The following is a 19,361-nucleotide window of genomic DNA, read 5'->3' on the forward strand; positions in this document are numbered from 1 at the left end:
AATAACTAACAGTAGACTAACACCGTTACTATAGAGGAGGTGATTTGAGTTTTTTCAAAATCCAGGGGATGATCTGAGTTTTGTTCGAAAACTAGGAAGTGACGTGTAATTTGCCCTTTGTAATTTTCTAATGGAGCCACACAACGTTTGGTGGAGATTTTGGTCATTTCATGTATATCATGAATGGTTCCTTTTAACTGCCATTAACGAACTTGTCCTTTAGGCATTGGAAAACTTTTTGAGTGAGTTTTTTTTTTTTTCCCTTCTTTTTATGAGGACATGAAAGAATGTGGATTCTGAGCCGTTCCTTATTATTCCAGCTGCCTAACCTGATGTTTCTTTTACCTGTTGTGTTTCTGTTTCTCTGCTTTCACTGTTTGGCTTTTTGCAAGGGCAATGGGAATAATCTCTTCAGCTTAAAGTCAAAACAAGAAATGATTTCCAATGTTGACTACCAAACTAACCATAGTTTATGGGTTAGCTACTCTCTCTCTCTGGCATTCCAAGTTTCAACTACTGTATTCATCATCTATTTATGAGTTCTATTTATGAGTTCTGTACTTCTGTCATCCGGCTTTTTCTTCTTTTTAATGACTGCATATCAACCACAAATTCTTTTGAACAAAAGGGTTTCATAGCTTCATGTATTATTTTAACTAATTAGTTTGAGTTTTCAGTTTTTTTTTTTTTTTTTTTAAATTTATCTAATCTTTCCCTTTAATTTCTCCTCTCACAACTGAAAATTATAATAGAGAATAAATTTTTTGAATTGCACAAGAGGAAAGGTTGCTGTCATGGACAAAAGGTTAGAGCTTATAGAATAAATAAAAGGAAACCCGTGATCAGTGGAAGCCTTGCCTTGAAAAGAGAGAACCTAAATATCTTTTCCATAGATTGGGTGGGTCTGAACTATGAATACCTCTAGTGGCTAACTTAACTAACTTCCAAGGAGTAAAAAGATTCTTTATACTCAGAAATCAATCAAAAATATTGGTGAAATAATTATTAAATCTGAATTCAAACAATTATTATGTTTGCTTTAGAGGCATCCATTCAATGGGCAAAGATTAAATGTAGTTGAGGATTTGGGAATGATTGTTTAATGAGACCCATTTGATTTGGGTGTTATGAAGAACAGAAGATTTGGTGAAATAGCTGTTAAAATTGAATTCAAGCAATTATTTGGGTATGCTTTAGAGGCTTCCATTGGAGGTGGCATAGATTCAAGAATGGGCAAAGATTAAAGGTAGTTGAGGATTAGAGAATGATTTGATTTGGGTGTAAAGAAGAACCCATTTGATTCATTGAGTGCAGAAGCCATAAAAAGAAAACAGGCATTGCCCACCATGCAGCTAAAAGGTTCTGATGGATTCCTCCCTCTCTTAAATTTTAATTTGTCTAGTAAAGTGAGATTCTAATCATGGGTTGCTGTTTCAAAATTTTAAAATTTTCATGTAAAGTTCAGTGAGATTCTCTTGTTGTTCTGTTTCAAATTTTAAATCATACACCTCATGTAATTCCAAATTGGTTAAAGCAGACACAAACACACTGACAACCCCAAGGAGGACTGGAACCTCCAAGGATGCTATAATTATCAATTTACATGGAAATATTTACCTTAGTCAATACTTTGGCCATGTGATTATGAACGATAACGGCGATTAGCATTTACTCTGTTCTCCTTTTCGTTTATGAGAATAAGAGATGATTTAATAAAAATGCATTGGATACTTGTGGAGAATAGCCAGGTGTAATTTGTTAGTAAAGATAATGGAATTGAGGAGTTAGATTGATAATGACCTAAGAGACAGGACAAAGACAGTATCTAGATTAAGGGAGATTTCCTATTAATGTTAATGTTTTTAATTCTTACCCTATATGAACAAATGGACCTCCACCATTCTCAATTGTCTTCAGAGTGTGTGTTTATCATTAATTCATGAAAAGAGCCAGAAAGAAGCAGTGAAGTCAACTTCAAAAGAAGGAGGAGCATTCCTCTTTCCCTTGCAACAAAATTTAGCTTAAGAGAGACCCATTACAACAGAGTAGTGAATGAGTAAAAATTTCCCATACTTAACTGAGAAGAGGACTTTGCTTATGTTTAGTAACCCCCATCTTCTGTATTTCATCTTTCATTCTAATCATAATAGAAGCTGTTGAGATACTTATTGTTGGAGTTACAAGGGTAGAGAGTTATAACCACAAGAGTGTTCATGGATTATTTGCAGATTAATTGTTGCTATGAGGTATCAAGATTTCTGTTACTTAGATACGCCAACAAATGTAAGACTATGCCCACCAGACCAGAACCTACCAAGCAAAACCAGAATCAGTAAAGGGGGGGGGGGGGGGGGCTAAGTCCCCATGTGCGCTCAAGATACAATTGTCTCTTAATGAATGAAAAAGGTGAATAGGGCTTCTTTGTAGGACATACATGACACTATTACCCTTCTCTAGTTCCACTATTGAGATAACCAACCATCTTCTTTGTGTATTCCTTGTGGCAAACAAGGTGGTCCATGAGCCTTAAAGATGATAACTACCTTAGAGCTTAGACACAAGAAATAGTTAAAGGGTGCACATGGGAAGGAAAGAGAAAGTGTACTTGGATTTCAAAGGTTATGGAAGCTGATTAAATCATCAAACTCCTTGTGGAATTCAAGTTTTTTTTAGTCTGACTGAATACTAATATGCCCTGCTCCTCCCAAGTCCAAAGAGCTTCTATTCTTTGTATATCTATATAGATGAGACTTGAGAGGAACTCCTTGGAGAGGTAACATGAGCATGACCTAGCTAAGCAAGCAAGACCCTTTTCATGGATAACTGACTAGGCATAAATGCATTCAATCCTTCAGCACCATCTGATGTTCCTCTATGGATAATATACAAAAGCAACCCAAACCCACCAAATGGATGTCTTTAGGTTTGATGTTAACTCTTACTAAAAGCTAGTATATTTATATATTTATTAACACCCAATTAAAGGTGTACAGTGACCTTAAAGCATCTGATCATAAGCTAGGAAGAACACATTAAAATACACTACCCCACCACCACATGGTGGTCACATGGCTACCATGGGAGGCTTAAACTTGAAGTACCACCGCAGTGTGGAACACGTATGACAACACACATTTTGAGTGTCCAACTTTATGATCAAATGACTGACTGAGTCAATAGCGCATGCTTAGACTTAAAAAAGAAGACTAAGATTTGGGTTTCAAAATTTTGAGTGGGAAACTGAGAAAGCTAATTAACTAGAGGAGGAGAAGGGGTGAAGAGTACTATTTTGTCCAATACCTTCTTCTCATGCTATCAAGAAGTAGTAATTGTAACATTACTATCTCAAACTCTGTAACTCTGACAGGATTGTTACTTTATTGTATAAATCTGCTGTGTTTGTATTTGAAGGAGAATGTTTCAAAACTTTAAAAAACCCAAGTGATCTTGTTACCATAACCACTGTTTGGCTCATCATGTGACCAAATACAACAAATTTGATGTGGTTCCCATCAAGGATCTGGGCCTTGTCCTGTTGCAGACACAGTGTCCTATTGTTTGGGGTTGAGCCAACAGTTCACGAGAGAGAGAGAGAGAGAGAGAGAGAGAGAGAGACGCAATGGTCCCCCCCCCCCCCACTCCCTTTCTAGGCCCAAGAAACAAAAAGATACTGCCGTATTTGAATTTGAAAGGAGGAGATGAACTGCACAAGAATCTCTAGTTAGTTGAAAAATGGTTATGAGTTGTGATGTTTAAGTATGGAATGATAATAACCCTTCGCTGCTGCTAGATAGCTCAATTAAGTGTGTTTATTGGTTAGATAAGGCACCAAGGTTGGTAGGAAGCACATGGCCTATGGTGTGACTGTGTGGGGTTAAACATGTGCACCCACGAAAGCTGTGCTTCGATTACATATCTCTATCTTTGGCACACTTTCTGATTTCCCCCACGCGTAATGATACAGTTTTCTTCTAACTTAATCCAAAAGAGTTCGTGGGGAGATTTTTTAAAACGTATAGAAAAGAGCTCACCAACACCCCCCCCCTCTGTTATTATAAGTAGAATATGATGCCGAGATGGATCAAAAAAAGAAATTGGATAAAGGTGGAGATGATTGAGAAATTTGAACTTTACAAATGCAATATATAGAAATATTTTTTACTTGAAATGTGTTTTTTTAGTTGAAAGATTTTTTGATATATGATGCTTGGACTTTGGAGTCTACAATGAGTTGTGGAATTTGAAATCAGATATCAGTATTAGTAAGACTGAATTTTTCTTAAGCCACAATGAGAAGGAATTCCAAATTCATTCACCGTGGGGCTTCAAATGCACGCGGGAGGATATTTTGAAGAACATAATAAAACCTTATAGGGATTTATGAACCTTAAGATGGTGTGATAAGTCTTTACCATTTGTTGGAAGGCAAACTTTTTTTTCATATTAATTTGTAGAGCAAGAGATCAATGTCCTACCGTGTAGTGCCTCCAGCAGCATGGGGGGCAATGAGAGCGCACACAGTGACATCAACATAAAGACGATTTTTTACTTCATAGGGGGCAGGGCAATACCTTCGCTTGTTCCTATATCTGGATGCAAAAGCCACACGACCAGGTAGTGTTCCTTTTCCCTATTATGTATTTTTCTTGAAATGGTGCTTGAACTTCTAAAATTTTCATGACCATGGTAAGGTTTTGGGGAACAATTTTGGACAGCAAATATGAGGGGCCTATGTTTTACGGATCCAGATCCTCTACTGCCGAGCTGCCCGGCAGGACCGTGCTGCCCTAACACAGGGCTACGTGCAATGTCCGCCTTACCCCTGACCAAACGCCTTGCCCAAGTGGGGGTAAGGTGGACATTGCGCGCAGCCCCGTGTCAAGGCAGCACTGTCCTGCTGGCAACTCGGTAGTAGAGGATCCAAATTCATGTTTTGCCGCTTCAATTTTGCACCACTAGAAAACCAAACCCCTCCCCTCCCAACGAATTTTTTTCGTGTACGGTTCCTTGACCGGTGCGGTCATTAGTTCCTCTCACAAGAGGAGGGTGGACCCCACTTAGATAGACTGTTCGATCAGGTGCTCCAAGTGGGTCCCACCCCCTCTTGTGAGAGGAACTAGGGAACTGCGCCCGTAGACGATAACGACTCCCCCCCCCCCCCCCAACACAACCTCAACCCCAACAAAATAAAACACAGTTAAAAGAAAACGGGGAAAAAAAAAAAAAAAAAGGTGACGTTTTTCTGACCCGACGTCCTTGGGCTTAGCCCAGACCTGGCCATCGACCCGAATGGGGTTTGCTTTTGCTTAAACAATGCAACCAGACCCATTGAAGTACCAAAGATGACATTCTTCCAAACCGCCTATTGCATATTAGGGTTTATGACTAAATTTGATTGTAAAGTCCGGATCATTGTACAAGTGATAAAATGAAGCAGATCAATGGCGTAGTTCAGGTTGGAAAGTACCTGAGATGAAAATGGAGAGAAAAGGCTACACAAACACCTAAAACTCAAATCAAACAACACAACAAATGAGATCCATAACACCAGAAGAATTTCCAGGAGAATTGATTGATGGGCCACATCACAGATGGGCTGTTTGCTTCATATCACATAACAGGGACGATCTTGATCATCTACAAAACAATTAGGCCAATATAATAGGATAGTTGGTAGGTAAGGGAATAGGGACCAATAAAACTATTCAGCCAGTATTGCTCTGGAATCAAAAGCACAAAATAAAGACCTCTTAAGTTCTTTAATCAGTATCTTTCAGTTCTAGATGGCCAATCCATGACAATAAACTATTTTCAGGGCGTATCATCAACAGGGATCAAAGTCAATCGAGGACATATTTGATGCAGCTCTTAACCAGCTATCTGAACCAGCAAAGCCACGCATAGCTCAACCAGCAGAAAAAAAACACATACAATTCGGATTTGAAGCACAGCATGCCCAGCAATATACTCCCACTCACCCTCCCCCCCCCCCCCCCCAACACACACGCACCAAACAAATCGAGTTAAACTGGGATCTAAAATCAATTTGAAGCATGAGGGGGCCAAGTACAACACCCCACCCCAACCCCCCCTATCTTTCAGTTCTAGATGGCCAATCCATGACAATAAACTATTTTCAGGGCGTATCATCAACAGGGATCAAAGTCAATCGAGGACATATTTGATGCAGCTCTTAACCAGCTATCTGAACCAGCAAAGCCACGCATAGCTCAACCAGCAGAAAAAAAACACATACAATTCGGATTTGAAGCACAGCATGCCCAGCAATATACTCCCACTCACCCTCCCCCCCCCCCCCCCAACACACACGCACCAAACAAATCGAGTTAAACTGGGATCTAAAATCAATTTGAAGCATGAGGGGGCCAAGTACAACACCCCACCCCAACCCCCCCCCCCCCCCTCCAAAAAGAAAAAACTAAACACTAGCATGCACACAGACAAGGTTATATAAGGTAGGAAATCGTACAAGTAAAATAGTGATTAAAAGCAAAGGTGGGAATATGCCGTCATTTCCCTATGCCCCTACCGAAGTTTCCATGCACTTGAATCTGTACAATAATACAATAAATCTGCTTTAAATTACCATCTCACCTGAACTGAAATCCAAAACCAATTTAGATTGGGGGAGGGCAAAAATGTTACCCCCAAATTAATAACCTACGAAATTTCAACATCTCTTCAGTGCCAGGTCTGCCATCATCTTTGAACAACCACCAGCTCCATGATCAACTGATATTCTGTTGAATGCATGTGAGGAATGTGGCATATTTTTCTTCAATTTATCAGGTACATCTTTACTTGAATTACTCTTCAAGGAGAGCTTCTTAAGGCGGCTTCGATTCAGTAACACCACAGCATTGTGAGTGCATGCACCCTCAACACAATCTCCCACCTGACCACAGCCCCAAGGCCTAGATGGTCCTTCCTCACAAAATGGTCTGAGCCTTGGCAACCCATTCCTCAAACTGGTAAAAGCCCACTGGTCTGGCACAATTTCCTCTGATTTTACACATAGAGGGCAAGGAGGATCAAGTTTCTGCGTCTTCGGCGTTGTCTGCTCCAAGCAGTCAGCATGAAAGATATGACAACAAGAAAGAACTCCAGTGACTGGCATGTCCCCATTCTTCACAATCCTACGAGAACTCCATGGTGATTTCTGGGACAGGAACCTATCACACAATCCGCATCTGAAGCCCTCTGTAAGATTATATGACGGGGCAATTTTTTCCGAATCCAATTGCTCAGAAACATCAGTAAAATCAATGCTGCTACTAGCACTGCTCCACCGCAGTGCTTCTCTCTGAGAGGTAGTAGAATCAAAATCTGAAACCCCAGAAACAGACCGAAGCTCTGCAAAATTTTGAAAAGATTTTGGATCCAAATGTTGATTACTTCTGCTCTCACTGCAGGTTGACAGATCAATGGAATTTCTAGTGGAAATGCTCCCATGAGTTTCTCTCTCTAGAGTTTGGTTTGGAAAAGATAGAGGGTGGATGGGTTTGGACATGAACGAACGACGACTAGAGAAGTTGCGATTTGAGGAAGCAGGCATCTTGGCTATGGGCTCGTATTCACTACCATCTGACCGGGATGAAGACGATCCTGCACTGTAGCGGATAGCCGAAGTCCCCTGCCGAGGAAGAATCAAGTCAGAAAGTTGACTACAGGAAAAATTAATTTTGAAAGTAAAGATTAAGACAATACCTCCATAGATGGTGTAAAAGATAATGGCCCGGAAGTTGGCTCTGGTAAACATGAAAGATAGTCTTTAGTAAATAGGGAATAAAAGTAAACAGCAGCAATGACAACAGCTACCTTCCCATGACACAAGAACAACTATAATATTTTCTTAGGCTACAACAGACAAGGCCAGGAGTGGAGAGTAAATTTCTCACTGAACTGAATATATCAAATACATAACCAATCCCTTATTCAAAATATTTGAGTCAGCACTATATTAAACCGCTGGGTGTAATTTTCTTTGCCAAATAAGGAAGACACTGGAAGTACAGTTTTCATCAAAACAGGAAGTTTGGCTTCAAGTTTGGGGGAAATGGGGTGTTAGGGCTTAGATGTAAGCTGTTAGAGGTGAAGGCTGGTATGGAACCAAGGTATGCAGCACAAACCCCCCAGGCTTTACTAACATGGCAAAGCTATCATTTTCATATTACTAGTTAGTTGGTCCAACATGACCCAAAATATGCTAGGGCTGATTTGGCAACAAGGAACAATGTACTCAACCTAAAAACAATATTTGAACCACAGATAAGAGGAGAAAAGCAACTACGAATTAGAATTTGAGGAGAAAATGTGAAAATTATGGAAACCATGTGGAACTCCCAGCAAATTCTAATTCATGCATGAAAAAATAAAAATAATAAAATACACAGGAATTCATTCAAAATGGTAATATCATTTACACACCTAGTTCCACGCGCTGTTGCATAGGTGGAAAGCAAAAGTTACGCACAACTAGTACATGAGACCATAGACATCAATATCAAGTAATACATATATTACATCACATGTTAAAGCAATGCATCCAAACAAATTATGATCTAGTTTGGAGATTTCCTTGAGTGCATTTTTGTGTGTGTGTGTGTGGGGGGGAGGGGGAGGGGTTTGGAAACAACATTCATATGATAGGTGTAACATAGGTATATTACAACCCATTATTAGAGGCCATAGTTCCTTGCATAAAAAAACAGCAAATAGGGACTCCAGTTGATCAGATTTTAGTGACCATAATGCTTCTGAGACTAGAAGAAATGTTTTCAATCTAAAGTCAAAACCTCATTTACTTTTGTGTAGCTCATGCTTGGAGCACACAAAGTGCAGAGGGGTGCAAGTAGAGTGGTCTGGGACAGGTTTTTGAAAACCCAGGCCCAACCTGATGCTAGCCAAAAATATAACATGTTCATTAAAATGAAGTAGAGGACGTGCATTAATGGCAATATGAGTTACAAAATACAAACTGACACTGCATGGTTACCATCCACAAAACCCATAACCTAAAATCCCACCTCTTTCCCTCACATCAAGCTTTGTGATACCATACACATCCTCCATCACCTACATAGCCAGTGCTACCTGTGAATAGGTCAAACTAAATAATTCGAAATACCAGTAAATATCCACAGAACTTGCCGAGAGACTAAAGTCTATCTCTGAGCTTAGACTCCTATTTGCAAACTGCAAGGCAGCAGCAAGGTTAGCATTTTGTTGACAAGATTGGAGGCTTCCCATATTATTCGCCAAGAGCACAGATGTGTGATGATGGCAATATGAATTGCATAAAATGAACTCTCCTAAGGCCACATCGGACAAGAGTGATTACATGTTGGTGCTAGTATGGCGTAGGGGCTTCAAGGGAATGCTGAATGTGACATACCATACTCATGTGTATGTAGGCTAGCTGTAGTTTTGGACAGGAAGCTTGAGTGACACAAGGGCATGAACTTAAGAATGTTCATGACAACACAGCTACCTAACTGAAAACAAATAACTGCCTTCTAAATCAACCAGTGCGGACCTCAAGAATTCTTCATCTCAAAATCTGTCAGAACAGTAAATTTATAGAACTCCTCAAGGGCAACAAGTCATCTAATTATGAAATTTTAAAGTTTAAAAACAGTATTAGGTCTTACTTTTACAATCTAAAAAGTTTTCATTGGGTTCAGTCAACAATATAGTCTGAAAATTCTGAAACTAGAGAACTCAATGAGCTGAAATCAAAGAGTCAAGATATTCCCAAAAAGAAAAGAAGAGAATGCAAGAGTCAAGTTTGTAACTTTATTTAATAAATTGATTAGAAAAATACTTGTTCAGCGAATCCCGCTGCATAATTCCTCTTTTTTTTTCTTTGGTTTGTAAAAATACACATGAATTGAAAAAACAATCATAGAATTTTATAATAGAAACCTAGAATACAAAAAATACAGATCATTCCCAATCGATACTGATCCAATCTCAAAGTGATGCAACTTAGAGTTTCAATACCCTAATTCGGTTTTGCGTAGCGCCCCCTCCCCCAACTAATATAATCACATGAAACAGAATAGTGACAATTCTGTAAATTTTTTTAACAGTACTGGACCCTTTTGAAAAGGCAAAGTAGACTCTAGGACTTTAGTGTAAAAAAATTTAAAGAGACTTTACTGTAATTTAAACTATAACTGGAGGAAAATAGAAGGTAATTCAGAAAAGGACTTTGGGTAAATAACCAGAGAATATGTCCTTATTAGTAAATTCTAGACTCGTAAACTTCTTCAACCTGACAACAGAAACCAGAACAGGAGCTGCTTCAAACAGAAAAAAATAATCCATGTGGCACCATTGGATTTGCAATTTCAGGATTAGATACTCACCCTTACGGCTCTTGAATCCACTCGACAAACACCCAAACCAGTAGCCAGAAAAATTAATAAAAATCTATGAAACTAAACCAGGCGGAAGAAACAGAAGCAGATCAGAAGTTCAGTCCAGAACTTCGAACAAACTTGGAATTCAAACCCAGATTCTGCGTTCTCAACCAAGGGATGACACCCCAAAGTAGCAGATCCAAACAACAGGGATCCGAACGGATCAAACTCGCATTTCTGGGGACTATGTAATGTAGTCCTAGGTAGGTAGAAGACCCACTATTAACCAGTACGGCAGGATCTGCTGTGAACAGGCAGTCTGATTGGGGTAAAATACGAAATTAGGTCAAAATTAGGGTTAGGTTAGGGTTTGAGGGTATGATTATGCTAGGCAGGTCTAGGGGAGTCTATCAGTGAAGGTCCAGTGATGGTTTGATGAGTGGAAGCGTGAAAATTCAGATGTCAGCAGGTTAGGGTTTTGGTTTTTGGGTTCTTTAAAAGATGGAAGTGATGGGATTTAGGGTTTAGAGGTGTAATTAGAGCAAGGGCTTCAGGTCAAGTTCTCTAGGGGTAGAAGAGAACACCCGGCCAAAGTATGGGTGGGTTTTAGTGGCTGGAATAGTCTAGGTAGAATTTTAGGGTTTTTGGGGATTTAATGAAGATGAGAAATTAGGGTTTTGGGGGCTGTGTGGGGGCAGAGGCCTGGATCGAGTGGAAGGGGTGTGTTGAGGGTGTTGTGGCTTGAATTTGGAAGGATTCGGATGGAGGGTTAGGCCTGTGAGTGAATTAGGTTATGGAAAATTAGGTTATGGAAAATTGAAGAAAACAAAAGGGGGAAATTAGGGTTGGGCTGTAGAGGGTTTAGAAGAAGAAGTAGGGGGATTGGGATGCTGTCACACTTACTTGCAGTAGCAGGGAGTAATCGGCAGCAGCTTGTAATGGCAGTAGCTTGAATGAAAATTGAATCTTGGAACTTGAACTTGAAACTAGAACTTGAAGAGAACCACTCGGGCTTCACACCGCAAAGTGTCGATTGGATCGGAATCCAACCCCACCAACGAACCACCCGGGCTTCACACCACAAGGTGTCGATTGGATCACACACCAATCCCACCTTGCATTGTTCACACACAAAGCATATCTTCAGTAGAAGAACAGTTGCAGCAGCTTGCAAGAAAGAAATTTCATAAACAGTGAGGTAAAGAGGAGCCCCACGGTTTGCTTTTATTTATAATGGTCAAAGTAGGGGTGACAATTCCAGGCCCGGCCCGGCCCGACCCGACCCAATTTCTAAATGTGTCGGGCTTAAGTAATCGGGTCGATCCGGGTGTGGGGTCCTAGCCCATCGGGTGCCCGACCGGACCGACCGATTCCAGGCCTGATCTAGACCGACCGGTAATAGCCCAACCCAGCCCGACCCTTTTACTTATAAACTTCCCCTCTCCTTACCTCCAAATTTCTTGTTTTTGTTTGTTTCTTTGTTGGTCTTTGACATTTATTGGTTAGATACACTAAAGTAGGTGAAATGAGGCTTAGTTTTTTGTTTTTAGATCTTACTTTGTTAGATGTGCTTCTATTCGGTGTTGTGCTGCAATTTTTTTTCTCTCTACTTACTTTGTTAGATGTGCTTCTATTCGGTATTGTGCTGCTATTTTTTTCCCCCTCTACTTACTTTGTTAGATGTGTTTCTATTCGGTGTTGTGCTGCTATTTTAGTTGGGATAAGCTTTATTTGACTTTGAGTTGAGGTGTACCATGACTGCCCAATGGTGTCATGGTTTGAACTTAAAATTCTGGTTGCATGTCAATTAGTAAACCCATACGGTTTAAAAACCGTTTAGAGTTAAACGGCTCATTAGCCCGTTTTAGGCCCAGTTTAGGCCCGTTTAGCCCGAATAAGGCTGCCCCGATTAAAGGCTGAACACTGACCGACCGAAATGAAATTGTACCATGCCCGCCTAAGGCAAGCCTGAATACTTAAACAGTCGGACATGGTGCAGCTTGTAAAATTGGTGAGGCCCGGCTAGGCCCGACCGGTTGACACCCCTAGGCCAAAGGCCTAAATTCCTATACAGCCTAGGAATAAGAAATCCCAGGCTGAGTCTAAATACAAAACACTCCCTCTCTAAATTCGTGTAGAGGTGTGGACCCTAAAATAAAATTTAAGTTAAGAAGATTCTACCCTAACAGAATATTCTAAAATCACTTAAATTGATCAATGGTTCAACCGGTTCAATTTAAAACTAAGTATAGGGTTAATCCCGTTTGCAACTTAGGTACCCCAACTTTAGGCCCATAACAGTAGTAGCCTATTACATAGAAAACCCATGGGACCAAAAGCCCAACATGTCTATAACCCAACCCTAGACTTATTTCTAGGGAAAGAAGCCCAATTTGGTGATAAACCTGCATCACTGTGCAAGTACAACCTAGAAGTCCAGAATAGGGTATCAAACAAAAGCTGAGACTAAAACTTGACTTATTTGAAGAGATTCCTACTGAAGCTCTGAAATTGATTTGAAGGAAGATAAAGAAGAAACTCAGTTAAACCATGACCTGTTGCCTAAGTTGCTCATCAACCGTAGAATAGGTTTGCCCTTCAAACACTTTTGACAAGAGAATATATCTGCGAAGAATCCCATTCCAATTACCAATCTCCATCCCAATCAATTGTACAATTACAATATTTATAGACTAAATTCCAATGAAGAAAATGGAAACTTACCTAACTCAGCCAATTCAATTCCCAAGCAACTATAAACTTGGAAATTCCTACTAGCAGCTAAAGACTCCATACTAAACTAACATCACCCCAGCCCAGACCCATTACATAATAATAAAAATAAGAAAAAACCACACCCTAAAATCCTAACTACATTAGGATGTGTATGGATGGGAGGTTCTCCAAGCAAAATCATAATACTTCTATTTGACTGTCCGATCCACTATATATTATAGATCAGATGTGATCCTTAAAACTAAAGATTAAATATTAAGAAATGAGGGCAGCAAGATGAATCACAACTTCACCTTAGTACTTAGTGCAAGCAAAAACAAGCACTGAGAACTCAAAGGCAACAACCACAATGGCAGGAAAGAAGAGCAACAACTCCACAAGAATTGACAACAAGAAATTTCAATAAACCATTCGTATGTTTTGGGCGTTCCATGGCTTTCAATAGACCATTGGCAAGTTTTGGACGTTCCATGGCCCTTTCATTAGCATATAATGCGATGGAACTTAGCAAGTCTCACTGCTAAAAACTTGAAAACAAAACTAAATAGACTCAGTCAAAAGTTTAGCAACAGCAATAAGCACTTAACCCATTCATAAATAGCAACTTAAATAAATTGTAGATCAATCTCATGATCAAATTACAGTTCCCAAAATAGGATCTCACTACAACCTCAAATCGTGCTGGTAAATTAATCATAGCCTTACCAAAATCGCTTGTAAATGCAAGACCTTTTTTCTCACTGGAAATGTGACAGAAAACGTCTTTAAATAACCCATCCAGTAACTATTAAAAAATGAACAATCAAGTCCTCACATGCACAACCTTAAGATGCTCCCACATCAAAAGCAATTCTTTCTTTCTTCTTTTGAGTTTTTTTTTTTTTTTAAAATTTTAAAATCTAACAAAATAGATGAGAACATTATTTGGTCAAAGAGAAAAAAATGCTGATGTCTCAAAGTAGTTTTTTTAGTTTCTGATAGCCTTGATTTTTTAGGCTCTGACAGGCTTCTCAGGTCTATTCCATTTCTTCTCCTTTGTTTCTATTCTCTTTATTTATTTATTTTTTGATAAATTAATCATTATTATATTTTTCTCAGATCTTTTGAATTTCAACAACAATCAATTTCAAGCCACTTTCCTATCAATATGCAAACAAGTGTTAGTTGAATGCCTCAAATTCTCAAAAAACTAAATTAGGGAGAGCAGAATACAAGTCTTCAATGACAAGAGTAGAACAAATCCAAGCCTGTGTTTACATTGAACTGTCTCGTGTAAAGAGAAATGTTGTAGCGTATACGTATGTCACACCGTCAAAGTTTGATTGCAACTACATGTTGATGAAATTAACTCTAGCACTGCCTAGGAGCCTATCAAATATCAAATAAATATAAATCATTTCTTACTATTCTTTTGTCGTTCTTTCTTTGAATTACCAAAACAAGAAGCCTTTGTAGCTTCTACAGCAGAAGAGGAGGAAATTTTGAGTTGAAATTCTTCATAAGGAATTTGTTTGGCCAAACTCAAAATCTCAAATAGTTTGTCCAAGGCTTCGTTGAGGTGAGTGAGTTAAGTTGACAATAAAATAAATCAACTTTTTATTCCCAATCCTATGTCAGGCATTCATGTGGAGCAATATATGCATGCTCACTCAGAAAAATGCATTAAATATATGTCACTGATTTCTAATAGAAGTTATTAAAAAAAACCCAGTAATATAACGAACCTAATGGTATGGAAGGCTGATTTATAATCAGCAGAAGGTTGAAGATACATCCACAATCAGTACAGGCAGTAGAAGGCTAGAAGCCCATGACATCATTAACAATACACCTCAGGCTACAATGCATAGGCTTCCTACAGAAAACCGGCATGAACTTCAAGTCACATATGACTCCCCCCCCCCCCCGGCCCTTTTTAGCATGAAACCAATAATATTTCTCATTTAACTAAAAGAAACTAGTTTTTCAGCTCTATTTCTAATTACATGAACTAACAAGGTTGTTTGCAACCAAAAAAACTACCAATCTTCAAGCCCACTCTGGCTATTTGTGTTTCCAAAGTCACCAACCGACTTAAGCATCCGATCCAAAGGTCTATCAGTTCAATTAGCTCATCTGCTCCCACTCTTGCTTGAATAACAGCGCCTATGATGCAGCTGCTAAGAAGAAAAGGAGGATAAACTAGCTTGCACATGGAGTTCCTTTATCAGCTAGGAGTTTGATTTTCAGTCCGGTGGTGGTTAGTTGTTCAGAAGCAACTTGTTATTTAAAAAAACGTTTTAGAGTCCTAGGATTAGGTATCGTGTTGTATTTTCTTCTCAGATTCAGTTTATTATTGTTTTCTGCAGTCCGAGTTGGATTGGATATTCATACCTGGCGGCAGGTCTGTTTAGCTTATTTCTCAGTCTCAGTTTCAAGTCAGCTTTAGGATTGGTTTAGAATTCCTAATCAGTATTTGACTGAGTCCAGTCTCAAGTCTATAAATAAGTTGTAAGGCCACAGGCCATAACCCACGAGTTCTATGAGAATATATTCCAGCTTTTTACAACTGCTTCTGGTAGAGATGTACAGTGTTATACTTGAAGGATTCCTAGGGTGGCCACAGGAGGATTCCTGACATCTATTATTCTTCCATCTTTTATTTCTATCACTTCATTATAGAATTCTTTCAAATTTAATTTCTCAGATTCTATGTAAAATATATCTCTTGATGTCTGTTCTAAAAATCTGATTTACTCTGCCTATAATTCATGTTTCTACAACCTGCCCAGTTTTCTTAGTTCTAATATGATTACCCTGCAGGCCTGCACACCCCTGTCAACATCTCAGATCTCAGAGAACTTCTGCAGGTTGTTAGTACACATAGAGTAGAGCTCCCAACCTGAATCTCAAGTCATTCTGATTCTTCTATTTCTAGTCATAAGTTTTTCTCTTATTCCAAATTTCCAATGTTTACGGAGATCCTGTTCAGCAAATCCTCTTTAGTTTCTACTGTTAGAATTTGGATGTTTTGGGTTTGCAATCAGCCCAACTCAACCATTGCTAGTTACTCTGATGAAAGGTCTACTCCAACAGCGTAAGTGGTCAGGCCCAACGTGAATCAATACCTAGGGTCACTGCCTGACCGGATGAGGGAAAATCCCCCGCACCTCAGGTGAAAGTTGAAACAAGAAGAGCACAATTAAGAAATTAAAGATTTCTGTATCGTGAATTGTTGGGGATTTGATGTCTTGTATGATGTCGCTTGCATAAGTGGGATGATTCTGAAGGGACGTTAAATTTCCTGTGTAGGGTTTTGCTATATATTTGTAGCAAGGGTTCTTTCTCTGTAATCAATCTGAGAGAGGTGTCACGGCAAGCCGGTGTAACCCCATTCTCCATTATAGTGAAGCATATATCATCTCACCATGGACGTAGGTAATCTTGCCAAACCATGTAAATCCTTATGTTCGATTGTGTGATTGTTTGTATGTGATTTCAATTCTTTTCTGCATTGTTTTAGGTTCAAATTTTTCTACATGAATTTCTTGCAGTTGTTGTACACCTGACACACTGTAAAGGAGGCCACAAATTGTGAGATGTTTGGAGATTGGCCTTTTTTCCTAGTAGTTCAATTCACTATGTTTCCTTATCAGAAATAATGATGTTGGGAGCTTCTTCACAAACAAAAATAGAAAGAAAAAAAAACTTGGATTTCATTCACAAGAAAAGGAATTATTTTATGCAACAGAAAAATGATTTGTAAAAATTTGCATTCCCACTCAAGTCCAAAATCCTACTTTTCTGGTTCTACATCTGAACAAGTATCTAATATCCAAGCAGCATAAATTCAACGGAATATCCCAAAGGGCTTCTCCAGATGAAATAAGTTTATTTTAGGAAACTAACCTATTCATAAGTTTATTTTAGGAAATTAACCTATTCATAACAGTACAATTTTACAACATCAAAAATACTTGTGATACGACTAGATATAAAAAGACATGCATCAATGTACTGTGATACCTCTCATTATTGCAGACACATGATCATCAATATTCACCCCTTGCCTAGGTGGAGGGGTCCACTGTGGAGTCTGAAAACTATCAGATGGACTGCTGAAATATGACCCAAAGCCATCAGAAGCAGAATACTGGTGAAGAGGAAGTTGATCATCTCTTCCCTGGCCCCTGCTTTCTTTACTGTTTGATGGCCCATAAAGCTGAGCATCATTGCACGTAGCATATGGTATGCCTTCAGACTGGAACCTATAATCCCATCTTCCAGATAAAGGAGGAGAAAAGCTTGTGTTTGTTTGCCAGTAAGGTTCACTGGGACTCATGGACCACTCTCTGCTAGCCGTATTGGCTCCTTGTGGCCTTGCAGCCACACAACAAAGCGACCCCGTCTTAGCTATGTTTTATATAACTTCCTGTAAACAGTGAACTTGCCGCTGACTCTCTCAAAACTGCTCAGTGATCAGCTCAAAGCATGAGATCGATCAATGCTGTACATAAGTTGAAAAAATAGATCTCAACAGTAACTTCAGCCACAGTTAAATGAACTAAAACTCCAGATATCATGATCATATGAGCTGGAAATCAATAGAAAAAAAAATATGCTTAAAAAATGTAGACACGCAGAATAGTCCAAGGATGGTTAAGTCGCATCATGCCATGTCATGGAGAACATCCCAACATCCAACAGACAACTCCATGTACTAAACTGTCATAAGAACATCCCCATTAAATACCAAGAAACTGTCCACTCCACCAACATGGTTCATCTCCTTGAAAACCTGAACTACTTCAGTAATCTAGCACCCCCCGCCACCCCCGCAAACAAAATCCTAGCATATTTCAATAAAATTGAATAGATCATTCAATCATCAGAACCAGTGAGAACAAACCCTGGAATATAAATCGTATGGTATGTTGAATGGCTATGAACAAGATTCAAATTTAAGCATAAAATCCAATTTAGCATAATAATAATAATAAGAAGGCATCTATTGACCCAAAAGAAGAATTTGAAGAGAGAGCTTGTCCAACTAAAACTGATATACCCGGACATATCACTAACAAGAATGGATGATAAACGGAACTACTTATTACCACTAAATATCTAACATGTTCTACAGTGGTCATATTTTGAACAAACTGCACCAAGCACACAAGAAGATGAAATCTTTACAACACATACATGTAAAGCCTTTTAAAGAAAAAGAAAGAAAAAAAACCAACAATTCTTTAAGGGCCAACAGTCACAATATTAGCAACCAACGAATCTGAAAACGTCAAATTACGGAATTCACGATGAAAGGACACAGTTAGGAAGAACAAAGCGACAAATAAAATAAACCAGACAGAAAGACAACAAGTGAACCCACAGAGAGTCATGTCGATCAAATGAGGAAATTTACCGAAGATGAAAACAATAGATACCGACAAATGTTCTGAAACTCGTCTGCAAACTAGGTCATATTCATCTTTTAAGTTCGAACCAAACGTAGAATCGGGATATTAAGAAGAACAAAAAAAGGGCGAGTAAATTAAGAGAGTGCAATAGAGACATAGAGCTTACAAATTATAGCTTAACGAAGTCAAGGCAAGAGTATCAAAACGCTCAACCCTGTTTAAGGATAGAGAAAACCCTAATTCGTAGAAAGTAGGGAGAGGTATGGAGTGAGTAACAGGAAAGAAATAAAGAAACGAGTGTATCGGACACCCAGAAGATGAAGGCAGTATTTTGGCTCTACTTTTTTGAATTTAATACTAACTAATCTGTTGCTTTATGATAAGAGGGAAAGTGTTGGTCCAGAACAAAAATAGTTAGAAAGGGAAATCTTACCATAAAATTGAATTTTCACTAATTTTTTTTTTCTGGGGCAAGAGAATGCTAACCCTTTGTGTAGCGCCTACACTAGTGTGGGGGCCAATAAGACTGCACGGAGAACATTTATGATCTAACTTAATGGTATTTAGTTTAGTTGGGGCTGAGCAGTAATTTTATGCGGTCCTTTGTCTAGACGCAAGAACCACGTAACGGTTAGCATTCTTTTTTCTTTTTTTGTTTTTTGTGGGAACGTTTTCTTTGTGTCGGAGCGTGTCCCTATGTCAGCATGAGGGCTAATGAAAACATACGTGGAAGCATCAACAGGAGTGGGATATCTGCTTCTCATTAGGATGGGGTGGTCATTTCACCCCTCTTTTATCTGGGTGCAGGAGCCACGCTCTCCGACAGAGTCATTTTTCCCTTATT

At 39.0% G+C, this 19,361-nt stretch overlaps 1 protein-coding gene across 2 annotated transcripts; it reads right to left on the minus strand.

The window, feature by feature from the left end:
• Window positions 1–6,452: 6,452 nt before the first annotated feature.
• On the minus strand, window positions 6,453–18,858 carry LOC122654242. Of its 2 annotated transcripts, XM_043848237.1 has the most exons (4): window positions 18,684–18,858; window positions 17,127–17,568; window positions 7,729–7,769; window positions 6,453–7,654 (listed from the first exon to the last, which is right to left on the minus strand). In XM_043848237.1, the coding sequence occupies exons 2-4, from the start codon at window positions 17,440–17,442 to the stop codon at window positions 6,692–6,694; spliced, it is 1,320 nt and encodes a 439-aa protein (XP_043704172.1). In that variant the 5' UTR covers window positions 17,443–17,568; window positions 18,684–18,858; the 3' UTR covers window positions 6,453–6,691. The 2 variants fall into 2 exon arrangements, with proteins under 2 accessions (XP_043704172.1, XP_043704173.1); XM_043848238.1 differs by lacking the exon at window positions 18,684–18,858 and having other exon boundaries at window positions 17,127–17,929.
• Between the last annotated feature and the right edge of the window lie 503 nt (window positions 18,859–19,361).

The sequence above is a fragment of the Telopea speciosissima genome, chromosome 3 (genome assembly GCF_018873765.1).
Source record: "Telopea speciosissima isolate NSW1024214 ecotype Mountain lineage chromosome 3, Tspe_v1, whole genome shotgun sequence".
Classification (NCBI taxonomy): Eukaryota; Viridiplantae; Streptophyta; class Magnoliopsida; order Proteales; family Proteaceae; genus Telopea; species Telopea speciosissima.

Excerpts from the sequence above, each read along its gene's own strand:
- LOC122654242 (XM_043848237.1), bottom strand. The coding sequence starts at position 17,442 with ATGAGTCCCAGTGAACCTTACTGGCAAACAAACACAAGCTTTTCTCCT. Across the intron at positions 7,770-17,126 it reads TGTGTCTGCAATAATGAGAG|AGCCAACTTCCGGGCCATTA; the intron begins GTATCACAGTAC and ends CATGTTTACCAG. Across the intron at positions 7,655-7,728 it reads CTTTTACACCATCTATGGAG|GGGACTTCGGCTATCCGCTA; the intron begins GTATTGTCTTAA and ends CTTCCTCGGCAG.